This window comes from Penicillium roqueforti, assembly GCF_015533775.1.
Source record: "Penicillium roqueforti strain LCP96 04111 chromosome Unknown scaffold_02, whole genome shotgun sequence".
Lineage (NCBI taxonomy): Eukaryota > Fungi > Ascomycota > Eurotiomycetes > Eurotiales > Aspergillaceae > Penicillium > Penicillium roqueforti.
In genome coordinates this window covers 693744-711923 of record NW_024067566.1, presented here as the reverse complement: position 1 = coordinate 711923, position 18180 = coordinate 693744, and the positions used below count along the sequence as shown (strand labels likewise).

Below are 18180 nucleotides of genomic sequence, written 5' to 3'. Positions count from 1 at the left end.
GTGCGTTCGGGCGCTACTACGTAGAATGGTCTGCGATGGCCATGGCCAATCGGTAATCTATTTCAAGAGTCAAGTCCAAAAATCAAAACGGTCGGTTGTCCACAGGCGTATATGTACAATCAATCTCAAATCTAACCACCCACTCGTACACACCCGTCGATCCAACCAGACCCGATGGTGACGTGGAGGCATATGCCCCCACCACTGGGCGATTTCTAGATAACGCTTTGACAAAGAAAAGAACTGGCGCCGAACGGGCGGGAGGGAGACGATCGAGAGGTGATCAGGGTTGATCGATTTAACCCCGCTGGGCAGCACGCTCAACCTCGAGGCGGGCGTAGTAGGTATCACGCTCACGCACGCGGGGAAGGTGGTATCCTGTAGGACAAACACATGTCAGATTTCGAATTATCGATCGCGTGGTGGCGCAGCCGGGGATAAATCTACTTACCGTACCACCAGAGGTAGCCGAAGGTAGTACCGAAGCCTAGTGGATGAGATAACCCTAGTCAGCAACTATTTCACTTGTTGATCTCATCCCAGCCGTCTTCATGGTGTTTGTATTTCATGTGGTTGCTCCCGCGAGATCGCGAGGTTCAACTTGTCGGCTTGAATCATGCCACTCGATCCGGAATCACGACTTACCGAAAGCGGTGCTCAGGTCCAGGACAAGACCACGCCGGAGCATCTGTGAGAGGCATAGAATGTCAGTAAATCATTCCGAACACCTCAATTGACCTGGTAACCCGAGCGGGTTAACCCGGCCTTCAACGGAAGGGGCACGTACGCCGGTAATGGGGGGAATGGCGGCGGGCATTGCGACGAATAAGTTGCGTCAATCGATGCTTGAGCAAAAGCAATATGGGTTGTGGACAGCTTAAATCCTGCCTCGGACGTTGGTGGGGAGAGGAGAGGGGGGTAGGGAAGAAGGCTGATTTGTGAAGTGAAGTTGAAGCTTCGGAGCGGACTAAGCGAGCCGCCGGATTGGTCGGTCTAACTATGAGAGCCAACTACAATTTATGGCATGTTCACTACTCCCTTACCATTCCGCGGCTGCGAAATAACGATCAAAGATCTATTTTCTTGTAGATTTATATATAATGAATCACTTGCATCAATGGAATAGCTTTTTGCCATTTAGCACTACCTATGTCAATACCAAAAGCAAGACCACGAGGAAGCCTTCGAGATGGAGGATATGTAGGACGAACGAAGCCTTGTTGGTCGAATTATTTGCCGTCATATAATGAATGTCCTACCCAAGCAATTTATCTACTCAAGCCCAAACTAAGCCATTCATTCACATTGCTTCCTCCTCCCCCGAAGGTCTATGACATCGATCTACTTACCGCCTTAGCACGTGACCGTGACCCAACTCGATAACATTGCCTAGTCTGGACGACCACTTCTTGAATTAGACCAACACAATCGCCATGGCGACATCGGGCGCCCATATTAAAAGACCTGCTTCATCATTCGATGAGAACCATGCGAAGCGGATAAAGCGTCATTGCCATCACCACCATCGTTTACAAGAGCCCGTGATTCTCCCATCCATGTCCGAGCCAGTCGTGCAAGATGACACCCAACTGGACCAATTAATGAATCGGGCAGTCGGCCAGACTTTGAAGGATTCGGGGTTTGAGTTAGCCGATCCAGCTGCGCTGTCAAGTCTCTGTAGTGCTACTGAAGAGTGTACGTGACCTGGTATCGTATTCATTTTGGAGCTTGAATTGACGGTTTGCGCCTGAAATCTCCAGATATGCTCCGACTCTCTACATTCATCCGTCAGTCCATGCTATCTGCGCGACGTATCCAACCAATTCCGCACGATTTCGACCACGCTCTGAAGCGTATCCGCCTCAATCCCGATGATCTTCTCCCTCATCTCAAAACGCCCTTAGACCAACCCAAGCCGACATTACTACCATCTCCCCCACCAGAGAATGAAATATCCAAATCTCTCCCATTCCTCACGTCTCTAAGCAGTGAAGACGACCGCGCAAGTCGTCCCTATATCCCCAAACACTTCCCGAGCTTCCCTAGCAAACACACCTACTCTGCCACCGCAGTTTTCATCGGACGAGACAACGACCCGCGCAAAATTAGGGAACGCGCTGCAGAGGATGGACGGCATGGCGAGGAAGCTTTGCGCAAATTAGCGGGCGCGGCATTCCGCGACAACCAGACGGGTTCGACTGGCCGCGATAAGAAACTCTGGGGTCGGAGAATGGACAGCATGGAAAGCATGTTCGAAAAGACGATCAAGGGACTATCCAAAAAGCACAGCAAGGACTCCCACGGCACAATCACCAGCTCAACTATGGATATTGCCTCGGGACACCCGGCGGATGCCGACACCAAGCCCCGGCTCAACATCTCAGAGCTGGGCCCCATTGTCAACTGTGAGCGAGATCTCTGGCGCCAGACAAGCTCGAATACACAGCGAAGAGAGGATAAGACTCCAAAGCCTCTAGCAAGTGTCGAGCCGGCGGATCTCATGATTGACCTGTAAATTACAAAGGCATAAGGCTTACCGGCGTTCTTTTCTTTTCTTTTCTCCCCCGATTATGGGCTGGCGCTTGTGTTTTATTCAGGAGCATGACCTGAGGAGATACCCCATGGCAGTCACAAGCATTATTCGAATGCAACTTTTATTCTTGAAACTTGCAAATAGTCGTAATCCCATATAGCCAACTCCGCCCAATGCGCATTCGTAATGCAAAGTAGTCCGTCTCATTTTTTTGTACTTGCTGCTTGCTTCGCTTCCTCTGCAATCCTAATTGGCTCCCATGATGTTGTTTCAACCATTAACCCACCGGCACAGCTACAAGATCAGCTTGCCATTTGACTTGAACGCGGAGCTTAAGACTCACCGTCGGAACAATCGCACCACAGGCTCACACACCACAACCCCTGGTTCGGGAACTCCATTTTGTGGTGGATTGCAAGAGAATTGTGTCATTTCAAGTAATGGGCACTCCTTGAGGTTGACTGGTTCGCCTTTGCGGCGTTTGTCTATGAAGTTGCGGCGAATGGTATTGACATGATCGGGGAGGGATTCGGCGGAGAATACGGGGACGAGAGGAGCCATTGTGATTTGCGATTATGAATATGAGATAATCCAACTAGAGTGAGATTATGGAGGTTTGGTGTTGTCAAGGGAAAAGTTTGGAAGTTGGGAAGTTCCGAAGCTCCGTCAGCCGCGCTATTCGATTCCGCACGCATCACCACTCGTATGTTGTACACTTCACTTCTACACTTCTACTACTGTGGTCGCATCTATTCACTGCGCTTTAAACGCCTTGGTCAAGATCAAGTGATGCAAGATCCATGACGCAGTCCAGTGCTTACCCATGGCAGCCAATCTCGGGGAGAGATCGCTAGCCGATGTACATGAAGAGGGATTGGACGAGGTATTGCAGCTTGCCTATTTCGTTGAATGCATTGAGTTGACTAGTTCTAGATACTCTCTGTATTGGCCCGTGTGTTTCCTAGTCACTCAAGCCATGACCCGCATTCATTGGGCGTGCCCATTCTGGACACTTTGCTTGAAGTCTTTGCGCCGAAAGCACTTCCTGTGTCAGGTGCTATGAACGATGGACAGCTTCAACCTTCAAGTGAGCATGTAGAACAGCAGATTCTTGAAGATGAGGAAATGCTGCGGCACAGTGAATTCCCGGCTGGTCAGGGTTCTAGGCCGGATGAAATACACGCAGCGCAAGACATTGAGCCACTTGCCAATGTGTTGCCCTCTGACCCAGCCGGTAGCAAGAAACAGCAGGTTCCTGTCTTGGAGATTTCAAGCAGCCTGTCGGCTTCGGGGAAGTCGCAGCTATTGTACTATCTCACGGCTCTCGCTATCTTACCACGAAGATATGGAGACATCTCAGTCAGTGGCAAAGAGGCAGCCGTGGTGTTTATAGATACCGACCACCGATTCGATGCCGAAAGACTAAGGACTGTGGCTCGAGATATCGTACTGAAGCAGCGTGGAATATCTGAGTCAGGTCCCGGGGCTCAATCAGGAGGAATGCCAGATCATCATCTTGAATCATTGCTCGTTTCTTCACTGCAGCATGTCCATGTATTTCGCCCGCAATCTTCATCTGCTCTTTTGGCGACAATCCGGACGCTAGAATCGTACCTTTTCGATCTCTCACGACATCGTTCCGCATCACGTCCCTTGCAAATGATCGCCATCGACAGTGCCACCGCTTTCATCAAACAAGACCGGCTGCGTGACGAGGTCGCTCGGACAGAAGAAATCGGGCGTCCTCAGGCAGAAATTGACGCCGAGCGCGAGCAAAAGAAGAGTTTCCATTTGTCTGACCTCTATACCGAGCTGGTGAGGGAGCTGAGGGGTGTGCAGAGTCAGTTTCAGTGTGCAGTTGTGTATACTACAACGGTATCAGGGGGTCGAGCCTCTGGCACTGGTTACTACGACCAGCCCCAGGTTTGTACTCCACCGCTGAGACCTGCTCTCCCTGCACCCTGGGGCACTTTTTCAACACTGCGTCTGATTGTCCACCGGTCTTCCGTTCGTCCATTCCCACCCGGCATGGCCGCTCATGCAGCCGTGAAAGACGCCCCTTCACGGCAGAGCGTGGTTCAGCAAGGGAAGATATCGGCATGGGTCAATTCATGGGGACGCAATGAATGGCCTCGTCGCATCGTGGAAGCAATAGAGGCGAACAATGGTGGGAGCTTTTCATTTTACATTCGTGACTCTGGGGTTGAGATGACTGATCCTCATCATTGATTGAACGGTTCTATTCACGGTGTATATTCATCTCTGCCAATGCTTTATATTCAATTTCGTAGGCTCAAATTTCGTAGATTCATGTAAACAGCTTGGCAATTGCCTCGACGGTTGTGTTGCCGCCGCTGAACACAATGCCAACATCCCATCCCTCCTTGCCACCCTCTTGCTCGACTCGTCGCCTGAAGTTTTCATCAAACAGACACACGGCCAGTCCAACCACTGCACTCGGCTCAACAACAAGTTTCATGCGCTCTATAACCAACCGCATGGCCGACTTGATCTGCTCTTCAGTGACAGCGAACACCCCTTCCACCTTCTTCGGATTAGAGATGACCTCCCAATTGAGTAATCCCACTGGAGTGCGTAGCCCATCTGCGATAGTGAGGGTGCGAACGGCTTCCACACGCAGTCCAACCTGCAGTCCGCGCCGACAATCATCTGCGCCTTCAAAGCTGGGCTCTGCGCCGAACACGCGTGTCTTCTTATCCGAGAACCACGTCGCCACGCCGGAGTTGAGTCCACCTCCACCAATAGGAGTGATAACGGCATCTAGGGGTCGGGACCCAGCTTGTTCGGCATGCTGTGCCTCCAGCTCCAAAGCCGTTGTACCCTGCCCACAAATGACATTGAAATCATCGTATGGTGGCACGAGAATGGCGTTTGTCTTCGCCTGTATCTCTGCCACCACAGCTTCCCGTTCTACACTTGTCGAGCCGCTGAAAATTACCTCCGCGCCGTGGGACTGCGTACCCGCAATCTTCGATGGCGTGCTGATGCGGGGCATCACAATATAGGCGGGAATACCCAGGGTCGAGGCAGCGAGGGCGAGGGCTTGTGCATGGTTCCCTGAAAGACAGAAGATTCAGCATGTATAATTCTGATTTGTGTGGTAGAAGATCGGAAAATACCAGAGCTATGTGTAACCACCCCGCGCCGTTTGACTTCCTCCCCGCGCTCCTCCAATAGTCGCAGCAATGCGTGGAATGCACCACGTGCTTTAAAGGCACCAATTCGCTGAAGGTTCTCGCACTTGAAAAAGAATCGAATTTGTGGGTGAGCGGGAGTTTGGCCTTCAAATGGCGTTCCGACCAAGGCTTCGGGGGATTGCGGTGTTGAGGCGATTGTGTCGAGTGTTTTACATGTCAGCAGTGGCGTCCGGTGCACGTAAGGCTGGATGAGCCTATACGCCGCTTCAACTGCGGCCGGAGTAAGCGATTGAACTGCAACATCAGGTGTCATTGTGGGCTGGAGAAGAGGCTGAAGAAGAGGTTTAGGAGGAGAAACAGACGAGACGTAGAATGACTCTTATCTTACCCCGGATTCTTCTCCGGGCTTCGGCGTCTATTGATCTACAGCTGCAGGTGTGAGCCGCCAGAAACAATCTAGAAGCTACGGAATGGAAAAGAAAGTAACTGGGGAATGGCCGGTAAAGCCTCAAAATAATATTTTCGACCTGAAACCCAAAAAACACAGTTCATAGTACATCATCATTTTTTGCACCCCCACGGGTATCAAGGTATTATTTATTTCTGGTTCTCGGGGCGGAGAGAGCGGACGGCCTTGCCGGCGCGCCAGATTTCGAGATCGCGGATCTCCTGCATCTCCTTCTCGTACTTCTCGCGGTAGTCGGGCTGCGAGTTGTAGTCGAGCGAGCGCTGGGTCTCAGTGCCGTTGTGGACGCTGTCGTAGAGGTCGTTGAAGACGGGCTTCAGGGTGTCCTTGAAGCGGCTGGACCAGTCAATGGCACCGCGACGGGCGGTGGTGGAGCAGGCAGCGTACATCCAGTCCATACCGTTACCACCGATGAGGGGGTACAGGGACTGGGTGGCCTCCTCAACGGTCTCGTTGAAGGCCTCGGAGGGGCTGTGGCCACGCTCACGGAGAACCTCGTACTGGGCGAGGAACATACCGTGGATACCGCCCATAAGGCAGCCACGCTCTCCGTAGAGGTCAGAGTAGACCTCCTTTTCAAAGGTGGTCTCATAGAGGTAGCCGGAACCGACGGCAACACCCATGGCGATGGCGCGCTCCTTGGCGTGGCCGGTGACGTCCTGGAAGACGGCGATGGAGGAGTTGATACCACGGCCCTCACGGAAGAGAGTGCGAACGGTACGGCCGGAACCCTTGGGGGCAACGAGGATGACATCGATGTCCTTGGGAACCTCGACCTTAGTGAGGTCCTTGAAGACGGGGGAGAAACCGTGGGAGAAGTAGAGAGTCTTGCCCTTGGTGAGGAGGGGCTTGATAGTGGGCCAGGTCTCGGACTGGGCGGCATCGGAGAGCAGGTTCATGATAATGGTACCCTTCTCAATGGCGGTGGTCATATCGAACAGGTTCTTGCCGGGGACCCAGCCGTCCTGGATGGCCTCCTTCCATGAGGCACCATCCTTGCGGACACCGACGATAACGTTGAGACCCTGGTCACGGAGGTTCAGACCTTGGCCGTGACCCTGGGAGCCGTAACCGATGAGGGCAAGGGTGTCGTTCTTGAAGTACTCCTGGAGCTTCTCCTGGGGCCAATCAGCACGCTCGTAGACGTCCTCCTTGACACCGGCGAAGTCAATGGTCTTGATACCACGGACGGAGGTGACGGCCGAGGAGACACGGGGAATAGCGGCAGCGGCAGCGATGACAGGGCGAGGGAGGGCTGCGGTGATGACCGAGCGAGGAGCGGCCACGCGGGCGAGGCGGAGGGCACGGGGAAGACCACGAGAAGCCATTGTGAAGATATGGAGGAGAGGAGAGTGTGGAAAAGAAGAAGTTGGATGGGGAAGCTTGGGAATTTAAATAATGGGCAAATATGCTGGGCGATTCGAGTCACCGTAGAAAATTACCGGAGAGCAGACCTTGCTCCCCGGAGATCCACACCGACACCGGCGGGTGTCCTGATTGGAGGATAGGAATTTATTATGTCATGAATTGCGTTTCCCAGTGCGACCAGCGCATACTCGGTACTCCGTAGATAGGCTCATTGTCTTAGATTGTTTTACGGTTCGTCTCATGGGCTGGCCGATATCTCCCCCGGAGTAGGCGTGATCTCCGGAAATAGCAGAATATCAACGTGAGGCCGTGAGGGTCCAGACTTTCTATGTTTTTTATATTCGTACACGTGATTCGTACCTGCCTCGACTTTTTCGACGATCGTTCCTTCCAAAGTACCATTTCTGCCTCAGGCCTCCAGGCTCTCCGCCCCTCCCCTCTCTCTGCATATCCTCATATCCACTGGTATTGTTTGGTCTGTCCAATTAGTCCTGGGCGTACCATGTCTATACGATGAGTGTCTTCTCATTCGGGGATCTGCCCACCATCCAGACCCGAAAGGCCTTGTTACTACTTGACTTTCAAAATGACTTTGTCCGTCCGTCCGGGGCTTTACATGTCCCCAATACACCAGATATCCTCGAGACCCTTCCACAGCTGGCATCTGCATTCCGTCGAGTCGGCGATGTAGTTTGGGTGCGCTCACGATATGAATCCCCTCAGACTATCGTCGACTGGAACTTTGGTGATCGCATTGTGCTAGACAGAGAGCCACCCCGCAGAAAGGAGATGCCCACCTCGGATATAATTGAAGTTGCGTCGGACCATGATTCGCCAGAACCTGTTGACCAGGAAGCTTTTCTCTCCGCCGACTCTTCGCTATGCTGTGATCCGCATACCCCGGGATATCAGTTCCCCGCACCGATTCTGGCCGCCATCAACGCCCAGCATGACATTGTAGTCGACAAAACAGGTTACTCCGCCCTGGAGTCCCCCGGCCTTGTGCTATCCTTCAGGACACACTTTGTGACCGAGTTGTATCTTTGTGGCTCGTTGTCCAATGTCTCTGTGTTTGCGACCGCTTTGGATGCTGTCCGCAACGGGTTTTCAGTAACTCTTGTGGAGGATTGCTTGGGTTTCCGCGATTTTCAGCGGCATCAAGAAGCAATGCGACGTATGGCAGATATCTTGGGAGCGACTGGTATCACCGCTCGGGAGCTCATTCAGGAGCTAGATTGGGATGAGACTGAGACAATTGCCCGCCAAGGCGCACCGCAGTCTAAGAGGTCAGCCGCTACGGCTGGCCTCGAGAGCGTCATGGATGGTCTGGAATTCTGGAATACTGCGGACACCTCTCCCACAGATGGCCCCGAACCTGCTCGTTCTTCTCGCGCACAGCGCGCTACTCCTGCGCAGGCGCGGGGTCCAGTAGAAGACCAAAAGAAGGTCCGCGTGCGTGCCCGTCGTCCGAAGCGCCGGGAAGGTCCAAAAGAACCTTCAGCCAGACCTCGGGCTGACCCCGATGGGACGATAACACCTTCAAAATCCGCGGAAATACCAACCACATCCCAAAATAACATCGGGGAGGGCGACTCGCGCCTCGTGAACAATCTTAACTTGGCCGCAGACTCCTTTGAGCGTATACATGCCGAGGTAGATTGGCAGAAGATGTACCATCTGTCGGGTCAGGTTCCCCGATTGGTCGCAGTCCAGGGTCAACCTCGACCCGATGGAGCCATACCCATATACCGTCATCCGGCAGACGAGTCTCCACCCTTCAAGCCATTTACCTCCGCGGTTGATGAAGTCCGCATAGCTGTCGAGCGAATACTAGGCCACCCCTTGAATCATGTGCTTATTCAGCTTTACCGTGATGGACAGGATCGTATATCAGAGCACTCAGATAAGACGCTGGATATTGTGCGAGGGTCTTTCATCTGCAACGTCAGTCTAGGCGCCGAGCGCGTGATGGTTCTCCGTACCAAGACCTCGGCATCTGAGCCTGATGGAGAAATTGAACCATGTCGGACAACGCAGCGCGTGCCTCTTCCTCACGGGTCACTTTTCGTTCTCGGCCCAAAGACAAACATGCGATGGCTTCATGGAATCCGGGCCGACAAACGGCCCAATCCAACTAAATCTGCCGAGGAGCAAGCCTACGGCGGCCAGCGCATTTCCCTTACTTTCCGTCATATTGGCACTTTCATCGACCCTGTGGCCAACACAATCTGGGGACAAGGGGCTGTCAGTAAGAAATTGGATCACACTCGCGCTGTGGTCCACGGGGATCCTGCTGCAACTGCACGTCTCATTGGTGCTTTTGGCCAGGAAAATCGTGCCACCGAATTCGATTGGGATGCCGTCTACGGTGAAGGCTTTGACGTGGTCAACTTTGTGACTACAGCAACAGGCCAACTATTACTTGGCTGTGATCTTGTGGCCAATTTGCGTGTTCGTCTCTGTCTGGGGGAAAACGGCGTCCGGTATCAATTGATCACCAACCATGAGCAACTGGGAGCTAGAGATAGTGATCCAACGACACTGCCAATATATGAAACGGGTGATGGAGAAATAATCGCGGGCGACTCCGTTTTCCTAGCGCACATGGCTAACCGATCCACTGAGACCTTACGGCCAGGCGTGGATTCGTTACGCGGGGGCAGTTTATTGCCAACGATCGACCAGTTTCTGGCACGCTGGCGTCGGCACTGTGCCACCAATCCAGCCAGTGGGTTTGAATACGGGATTGAGGATTGGGAGTGTACTCTGCAGGGAAAACATTACCTAGGAGGCTCCGTGTTTACCATCGACGATTGCTCTCTATGGCCAGTTCTGCGCGAGATTGTACAGACCCAGGGTGCATTTGATGCTCGTTTTGTGAACGTGAATCAATATTATCACCGAGTCGAAAACCGGGGCATCGTTCGGTCTATTCTGGAGGAATGAAATTGAACCTACTGGGATTCCCAACGAGAGCTTTACATCTCAGTGTTCCTGCCTTGTTGCGAAACCTTACGGATTTACCTGCTCATGAGCCAGATTGGGCTGGAACCCAATCTACAATTTCTCTTGGATATAGTTGTCCAGCCGAAGCCACGCAATCTTCTGTTATCTCTCTCTACAGGCAGCGCAATCATAGTCACAAAATAAGCTCAGATTGCACGGGTCCGTACTTGCTACTCTGCTGTTCGTTTAGAGACACGAACCAGGGAAAGATGTGGTGGTCAGGGAACTCTTCAGCGCAACATCACCACAAACCACAGCCTTGAAAAAGGCCTGGGCCACTACCGATGCACCGGTAGGACTGGTGTGCGTGTGGTCCAAGGGGAAGTAGGCATCGACAGCAGTCAGGCCCAGCGTCTGGAACTGGTCGGCCACATAGGCCCCGTGGTCAACATAGGGCACTCCGGCGGCTGCAGCTGCCACCTGCGCATAGCCCACAAACCGCGAGGGGGCATAGGTGAAGGTTCCAGTTTCCCAGGGGTTGTTGGGTGTTTGGCTCGAGATGATCACATTCGCACCCTTGGCCTTGAACACCTTGGTGGCATTCTCGACATATGCCGGGAACGTCAACACTGTCTCGGCGACCCCGTCGTAGGTTGTGCTACAAGTCTCGCTTCCTGTGCCAGAACAATCGGTGCGCCCGTTGTCGGTGGGAGTCAAAGAGCCACCGTCGTTGTGGCCGAACTCGATGATCACCCAATCTCCTGATTGAACCACTGCTGCAATTGCATCGAACCGACCTTCACGCGTGTATGACCGTGCGCTGCGGCCGGCGACAGCTTGATTGGACACGGTGAGTGAGGTATAGGGCGTAACATATTCACCCCAACCTGGGAGTATTAGCATGATGCTATCCGGAAGCTTCAAGGAAAACACGTACCCGCTGTGCCAGATCCAGTCCCACCCTTTGCCATAGTTGAGTCACCAGCGAGGTAGATGGTCGCACCTAGCGCACTGGGGATGACCGCGGAGAGAAGAATAGCAGATTTCATGGCGAGAGGAATAGGGCGAATTTTTTAGTGAAAAGGAAAGTCAGACTGAATTTTCTCTATAGAATTGGCAGTTTCTTCGAAATTATACATTTTGCCATGTTCAGCAATGGCTTGGATACGTGGAAAAAGTGACATCCTCAGTGGGCTCTCGAGTTTTACTTCGGAGAAAAGGGGAGGGCTGGAATGCGGAGACCCGTTGATCGACCAGTTGATCGATGCTTCTGATTCATGGAAACTCAGACACGGACTTGAAATAACAAGGCTTTTGGATAAAATGCCGGAAATTTACCCTGAAACAGTTTCATGTGTACGGGATAACTCCGTATGTGTCACGTCAAATGTGATGATATTGGCATTCCTTGGCAAACGCACGGGGGTTTTGAGTTTCTGTAAAAAATGATGACATTCAATATTAGCAGACTAGATGTTTTGACCTTATATACAGTGGGCATGGGTGAATTTGTCACTACAACTTCTCGAATGTCGGAGTACGCTTTTGCAACCCAGACAGCAAAGCTGCCGAGACATCCTGCGTCTGCAAAGCAGCGCTATTCCACACACTCGTATAGCGTAGTCCATCCTGCACAGAGTGGTCGCGCGAGTAGTTCAAGATCTCCTTAGTACCCTGCACAGCCACGGGGCTCTTGCTAGCCATGAGGGATGCGAGCTTCAACGCAGCCACAATAGTAGCTTCACGGGTATCATACACCGCATTAACGAAACCCACCCGGAGCGCCTCCTCAGCGCCGAACTCGCGCGCCGTCAGCGCCACCTCCTTGACCCATCCGTAATTCCCGACCACCTTGGGCAGACGGCTGAGAGTACCGATGTCTGCCGCAAGCCCGATATCGACTTCTTTGACGCCGAACCGGGTATCCCGAGCGCAGAGACGCACGTCGGTCGCCGTGGATAGGTCAATGCCGAGTCCCAATGAGAACCCGTGGAGAGCAACCACGACGGGCTTTTCACAGCGCTCTACTGCCGTGATGCAGTCTTGGAAGGCGCTGATGTGGCGACGGAACGCGACTGCCTTTCGGGCTGGGTCGGTCTTGGTGTCGTCTGATGATAGGAGACCCTCCGAGGCTGCCTTGACGTCCAGCCCTGTGGTGAATGCCTTCGCTCCAGCGCCGCTGAGGACGACTGCGCGCACGTGTGGGTCTGAGGAAAGTTTATTGAAGATCTTGGCCATGTTTTCCCACATACTGATTTTGATTTGTTAAAGATATGTACAGTAAGTCTGGGGGAACTAGCGCTTACACTTCGATGAAGGCGTTCAACCTTTCCGGACGGTTGATTTCCACGTGGGCCACATATTGATGGTCGGTGGGAAATTTAACGGTGAAATATTTGAAAGAGTAGTTTTCAGCCATGTTTCGAGGGAGAACGATGAATGTTTTTTTGGAGTTTGGTTTGAGGGAGAGAAAGAGAGCCACGGAGTATCAAAGGGCTGTGATTACACAGCGGGGGACCTCGGCAAAACGTGACAACCATCCTAACTTCTCTTCGAGGCCTTGGTCCGCTCGACCTGGTCCATTGTATCCCAAACGGGTTCTCCCACCTCTTCAAGTAACATTTGGGAGGTCAGGACGAAATCGCTCTCGCCTTGTCCTGGTTCGGACAACAGCAAATCACGGAATGGTATGGTTATACCGTTCCCTTCCGTTGTAGAAGGAGCGCCATTACGCCCCCTCTTAAGGAGGACCCTCTCGGCGACTCGAGGTGGAGGCGGATCATAAGTACCTTGGTCGACCACATGGCGACCGCTTGCTGTGGTGTAGTTCGGGTGGGATGGCGGCTCAGAACCTGGGGTCCAGGTTTTGATTTCAATAGAGCCCGAACCTTTGATATCGACAGTGATTCCCATTGTCACATCACCATCTGACCCGTTGATCCACCAGGCGATATCGTTCTCTAATTTTGCTGTGGTCTCGGTGAAGCCAACTTCGAGGGCTACGGTTGGGAATTGTCTCGGTGGCCCTCTTGGCCCCCATCCGCTGTCTGCCTGTTTTCGCCGGTCCGGGGTATCGACTCTGGTGGATCCCCACGGCCTGACCAGTCTGCGGACGCTCATATTCTCGGCGAGTGTCATAATCAAGTAGTTAAATTGGAGGGCCGCGTCTTCATGTGGTCCACCCGGCATTTTGATGATAAGGATCCGAAATAATGGCGAATAATCGCAAAGCCGCGGTAATTCTTCGTGCTGGGAGAATGCGTCTGGAGGGAAATTTTTCAAAACGACGAAGCGATCCTCGACTGAACCTGAACATGGAGGGAAGAGACTCTCTATAGCGCACTGTCGATCGTAACTGTAGACGGGCGTATCAAAGGGAAGGTGCTCGAGGAACGGATTGGCACCTTCCTCCGACACAATACCCTCGCTTTGATACTCATACATTTTCTGTTTTAGTAAAACTGTGGTCTTTGAGGAGTATGATCATTGAGTCTTATTATTATTCTGTTCCTGAATGGAAGTGTTATGATGATGTCACAGTAACGTCTGCTTCACGAGTCAAGACCTTATTGCCATTGAACATAAGGCATTAATTTAATTCTGCTAGGCTTGATTCTAATTCTACTTCTACTTTGATCTAGTCAGAAAACCCGACCTTTGATCAGACAAAAACGTGTATTTGAAGAAGCAGTTGAAGTAGTTGTTGAAGTAGTTGATGTGATCAAAGTGATTCAATTCTGTTTTATCTTAATATTGCATTTTGCGTATCATAGGATTTGCATGTGCCGAGGCCCCGGAGCATAAGGAATATCCAAAAAAAAAATAGAACAATATGGAATTTGAATCAAGATAGACTAATACATTCTGAGTTGAATAGCCCCAGACCAATTAAGTCCGATTCCCATGCAATACGATTGCCAAAGATAGTTCTGGCTCGTTTATGTGACGGGTGTGACTGTTCACTCAATGGTGATCTTCTTGGAAGAAGCAGCAGTGGACTTGGGCACGTTGATGGAAAGAATGCCGTTCTTCAGGCTGGCCTTGACATTGTGCTGGTCGACAGGAGTCGGGAAGGTGAAGACGCGCTGGAACGATCCGACCGAGCGCTCGCTAGCCCAGAACCGGTGAGTGGACTTGGTTTCGTCGTCCTTAGAGCCTTCCTTTTCCTCTGGCGGCTCGACGTCTTCGTAGTCGCGTTCAGTGCGGCCCTTGACAACCAGAGTCTGGGGGTCGGAGAACTCAATATCGATGTCCTTTTGAGAGATGCCAGGCAGTTCACCATCGAAGTGATATGCCCCTTCACTCTCACGGACGTCGAAGCGAGGAGAGAACGAGCGAACTGCAGCCTGGTTGCGGGCAGAGCGGTGGTCATCGTAGTCGTCCAGAAGACGGAAGAGGGGGGCGAAGTCGCCAGAGCCGGGGAAGTTGGTACGGAGAACAGACATGTTGTGAGTTGGAAGTTGGGTGACTTGAAAGACGTGATTTTATATTGAAGCTGATATTTGCGGGTTATGTCTCATGAGAGGGAAGCTGGATGTCCCGGGCGTTCATAAGGGACTTATATAGCCATGATGCACTCGAAACCAGGTGCCCTTACACAGAAAAGGAACACAAAGACGCTGTCTCTAGCATTGCCGTGTAACCGGTGTTGACATCAGTCGACGGTCGCGACTGTTGTCTTATGCAATAAGACGTAATTGACTGATTACAGTGTATGTGCCAATGTGCCAATGAGTGTGTAGCAGAATGTGGCACTAGATAGTGACATCTACACTATATACGGGGTCCATGGTTATGCCTGTCGGAGTAAGGGTTTCTCCGATGGTTTGGATGATGTGCTTCGCTAACATTCGATCACGCCACACGCCTCCATTCATTGCAAGAGTATTACTAGCCAGCACGGCCCGGAGCTGGGATGTACAGCACCGTGAAGTATGACAAGCCTCGATGAGTTGCACAATCTCCGACCTCTCTTGCGCTGCCTGAAAACAGCCCCCACACTATCATTGACAGTGGCCAAGCCTTATCGGTCGGAGAAAGGGCGGGTGATTGAGAGGGGCGGTCGGACTGCATTCAACCATTGTAAACGGGTGAAGTCATGATGCGATCTTTCGTAACAAGCGGTGGGAGATGGTGTTTGGCGGGTGCGTTATGGACTTGGATATGGTGACCGGTTGCCTCTGCGTCGCGTGTGTAGGCCTCGTCTTCATTGAGAAATACCTGGTTACAGCCTTATTCGGATCCGGATTCATCCAGCTGCATGATCTTTTCGTCAAGGTCCTGGCGAGTCTATGAGTAACAGTCCTCGGATAGCCCGGCAATAGCTAGGGTGCAGTAGGTACCTGATCTAGGCGAACCTTGAGGTTCTGCAACTGGCTCTCTTTGATGACCAGGTGGTTCTCGTCATCCAAATCCTCCACTATGTAGTCATGTCGCTCTTCGTCGTACTTCAGGATCATTGACTTGATCGAGGGATCGCATTCGATCAGCAGACCTACCAAGGACACAAAATGTTAGCAAGAGATCTTAAAAGCAGAAAACAAAAGGAGCTGACCTCGGACGGCGCGTGGCATCTTGGATAAGAGGAGGTGTGGAGAGAAGAAGAGAGATGTGGAGAGAAATGGGAATTGGAGATCCGCCAAGACATTTGGGCATTGGCCCCTTTGATCACGATCTTGAATGAACTTCCAAGGTTCTCCTTACATTTCCCTCATTTGTGACAGAATATATATTCTCTCAAGGTCTTAAATTTACAGCCACTGAGAGTCTCACTCTTGCTCAATATCCCGATCCCCATTCCTCTCACCAATCTCCGGAGGTCATCTAATCCCAGCCTATGTACGGAGTAGTAGATTTCCTCTACCACTTCTTGGCTTTCCCTTTCCGTTTTAGTGCTCAGTCCTTGCCGCTTTTTGCTCACTGAGTAGAACTGAGCACGCCCCTGGGCATTACATAATCATCAAACACGTCCACTTCACTGAGCATCACCTGACCATTATGTAACCTCGATGGGTCGCCTTTTTGCTTAACATCATTATTTGGGGTTCGAAAGAGCATCCAAACATGAGGGCTCAATGATATATGAACTGGCCATTTGGGAATTGAGAAACATCATTTGAAGCTAATTAATGAGTGTCGTGGCACGTCGAAGTCGATAGAAAGATCGAGAAAAAAGAAAACAACAGTGTCAGGCTCCAGCCACCGCACTGACCATTCAGCTCAACATTGAGCCTAAAATCACTGACGAGGTTGTTTACGCCTTGACACTTGCACTTCTCCCCCAGAACCAACTCGATAGGCCTGCTCGACGCCTGGGTGGACCTCATCGCACTGGTGGGACACACCTAATAGGGGCCCTCCAAGGCGGTTACGTTGTACACGACATCCCTGCAACCACGTCATCACGTGACACCTCAACTCATCCGGCGCTTAGCCCCTTCTCTGCGACATAAACAAACCGTACCCCAAGGATGTCGCCTGAATCAGAATCAGACCTCATGGAGAAGAAAACCACACCAACTGGGAGTTTTGTGAATACTCCCCCTACACCCCCGCCCTCAGAAGAGAAGAAGTTGTCGACTAGTGCACAAAGCGTGCTGAACTATTTCAAACTCCACCGTAAAGGTCGACGGCCACAATCTTGGTGGCAACACCGGCTCACTCCGGACCAATATACGGAGGTTTTACGTGTACTGGATGGTGACGAATCTCTTCGAGGTTACGTAGAAGACAAAATACGGTAAGTACTGTCCATCTTCAGGCGCATTGAAGGCATGTTTGTTGAGTTGTATTATAGGCTCGATTACGACCCCAGACGGTCCCGTCTTACTATCCGAATGCCGAGTCCTCTACATGATTTGTTTTGTGCCGAGGTAGTCTCTAAAATTTTGAATCGATTGACAGAGTTGCAAAAGAGTGATGAAGCCTTCGGTGATTTTGCGAGAAAGACCAAACATTTATCGACATCCAGAATCCGGCTGCCGAATGATATAAATGATACAGAGCAGACTTATTCCGAACGATGCCCAGATGCATCATTTATACACGAATATGCCAAATATCCCGGTGTTATCATAGAAGTGTGCTATTCACAAAAAGTTCGAGCTGCTGCGGACTTAGCAGATGATTACATCCTCGACACTAATACGAGCGTGAACGCTGTGATTGCCCTCAATATTGAATATAGAGGGTCTAAAAAGGCGACTATATCCATTTGGCGACCGCACAAAATAACCGTGGATGGGGTGAAGGAACTCGAAGCAAAGGCTGTGATCGATATGATGGTACGTTCCTTTTCAGCCGCAGTCCCAAGAAATTTTAGCACTAACCGACGATTTGCAGCCTTTTCGAACGGAGTCTGGACTTCCAGTCGATGATTCTAAACAACCAGCGCTCCAGCTTTCACTCAGGGACTTTGCCCCTAAGAGCATCTCACAGAAATACCCCAATCTCGATCAAGATATCCATATCTCATCGAGGGAGCTCTGTGACTTTCTTTCGTCTGCCGAAGCAGAACATGAGAAACAGCTACTAGACCAAGGCGTCGATGAGCCATTGTCACCAGGTACGCGAAAGCGTCGTCGAGCTCAGACCCCCCCTGAACAGCTTAGTTCAGAAGAAGAATCCCCGAAAAACGCAATGAAACGCGGGCGCCTTACGCGAGATTCTTCTGGACTCTTCGCCCGCGGATCTGAAAGCTAAGCTGAGGT

General features: G+C 51.6%; 12 protein-coding genes across 12 annotated transcripts; 4 read left to right on the top strand and 8 right to left on the bottom strand.

The window, feature by feature from the left end:
• Positions 1-1433: 1433 nt before the first annotated feature.
• On the top strand, positions 1434-2515 carry LCP9604111_1737 (TBP-associated factor 8 family protein; the record flags this gene model as incomplete). Its single annotated transcript, XM_039069136.1, has 2 exons — positions 1434-1695; positions 1761-2515. 2 exons carry the CDS (start codon positions 1434-1436, stop codon positions 2513-2515), a joined length of 1017 nt encoding a protein of 338 aa, XP_038931864.1.
• A 221-nt stretch (positions 2516-2736) lies between these two features.
• LCP9604111_1736 (uncharacterized protein) lies at positions 2737-3094 on the bottom strand (the record flags this gene model as incomplete). The annotated part of the gene is made up of 2 exons (XM_039069135.1): positions 2737-2827; positions 2877-3094. 2 exons carry the CDS (start codon positions 3092-3094, stop codon positions 2737-2739), a joined length of 309 nt encoding a protein of 102 aa, XP_038931863.1.
• A 262-nt stretch (positions 3095-3356) lies between these two features.
• LCP9604111_1735 (putative Rad51 family DNA repair protein) lies at positions 3357-4762 on the top strand (the record flags this gene model as incomplete). Its single annotated transcript, XM_039069134.1, has 2 exons — positions 3357-3416; positions 3467-4762. The coding sequence occupies 2 exons, from the start codon at positions 3357-3359 to the stop codon at positions 4760-4762; spliced, it is 1356 nt and encodes a 451-aa protein (XP_038931862.1).
• Positions 4763-4841: 79 nt separating this feature from the next.
• Positions 4842-6004, bottom strand: LCP9604111_1734 (threonine/serine dehydratase; the record flags this gene model as incomplete). The annotated part of the gene is made up of 2 exons (XM_039069133.1): positions 4842-5611; positions 5674-6004. 2 exons carry the CDS (start codon positions 6002-6004, stop codon positions 4842-4844), a joined length of 1101 nt encoding a protein of 366 aa, XP_038931861.1.
• Positions 6005-6288: 284 nt separating this feature from the next.
• On the bottom strand, positions 6289-7485 carry LCP9604111_1733 (Ketol-acid reductoisomerase; the record flags this gene model as incomplete). The annotated part of the gene is made up of 1 exon (XM_039069132.1): positions 6289-7485. One exon carries the CDS (start codon positions 7483-7485, stop codon positions 6289-6291), a length of 1197 nt encoding a protein of 398 aa, XP_038931860.1.
• Positions 7486-8038: 553 nt separating this feature from the next.
• On the top strand, positions 8039-10471 carry LCP9604111_1732 (isochorismatase family protein family; the record flags this gene model as incomplete). Its single annotated transcript, XM_039069131.1, has 1 exon — positions 8039-10471. The coding sequence occupies one exon, from the start codon at positions 8039-8041 to the stop codon at positions 10469-10471; it is 2433 nt and encodes an 810-aa protein (XP_038931859.1).
• Positions 10472-10717: 246 nt separating this feature from the next.
• On the bottom strand, positions 10718-11520 carry LCP9604111_1731 (rhamnogalacturonan acetylesterase RgaE; the record flags this gene model as incomplete). Its single annotated transcript, XM_039069130.1, has 2 exons — positions 10718-11358; positions 11409-11520. The coding sequence occupies 2 exons, from the start codon at positions 11518-11520 to the stop codon at positions 10718-10720; spliced, it is 753 nt and encodes a 250-aa protein (XP_038931858.1).
• Positions 11521-11986: 466 nt separating this feature from the next.
• Positions 11987-12890, bottom strand: LCP9604111_1730 (enoyl-CoA hydratase/isomerase family protein; the record flags this gene model as incomplete). The annotated part of the gene is made up of 2 exons (XM_039069129.1): positions 11987-12722; positions 12778-12890. 2 exons carry the CDS (start codon positions 12888-12890, stop codon positions 11987-11989), a joined length of 849 nt encoding a protein of 282 aa, XP_038931857.1.
• A 122-nt stretch (positions 12891-13012) lies between these two features.
• LCP9604111_1729 (uncharacterized protein) lies at positions 13013-13915 on the bottom strand (the record flags this gene model as incomplete). Its single annotated transcript, XM_039069127.1, has 1 exon — positions 13013-13915. The coding sequence occupies one exon, from the start codon at positions 13913-13915 to the stop codon at positions 13013-13015; it is 903 nt and encodes a 300-aa protein (XP_038931856.1).
• Positions 13916-14430: 515 nt separating this feature from the next.
• On the bottom strand, positions 14431-14916 carry LCP9604111_1728 (Hsp20/alpha crystallin family protein; the record flags this gene model as incomplete). The annotated part of the gene is made up of 1 exon (XM_039069126.1): positions 14431-14916. The coding sequence occupies one exon, from the start codon at positions 14914-14916 to the stop codon at positions 14431-14433; it is 486 nt and encodes a 161-aa protein (XP_038931855.1).
• A 787-nt stretch (positions 14917-15703) lies between these two features.
• Positions 15704-16044, bottom strand: tfb5 (TFIIH complex subunit TFB5; the record flags this gene model as incomplete). Its single annotated transcript, XM_039069125.1, has 3 exons — positions 15704-15751; positions 15814-15965; positions 16026-16044. The coding sequence occupies 3 exons, from the start codon at positions 16042-16044 to the stop codon at positions 15704-15706; spliced, it is 219 nt and encodes a 72-aa protein (XP_038931854.1).
• Positions 16045-16941: 897 nt separating this feature from the next.
• LCP9604111_1726 (uncharacterized protein) lies at positions 16942-18172 on the top strand (the record flags this gene model as incomplete). Its single annotated transcript, XM_039069124.1, has 3 exons — positions 16942-17210; positions 17268-17754; positions 17813-18172. The coding sequence occupies 3 exons, from the start codon at positions 16942-16944 to the stop codon at positions 18170-18172; spliced, it is 1116 nt and encodes a 371-aa protein (XP_038931853.1).
• Positions 18173-18180: the final 8 nt, after the last annotated feature.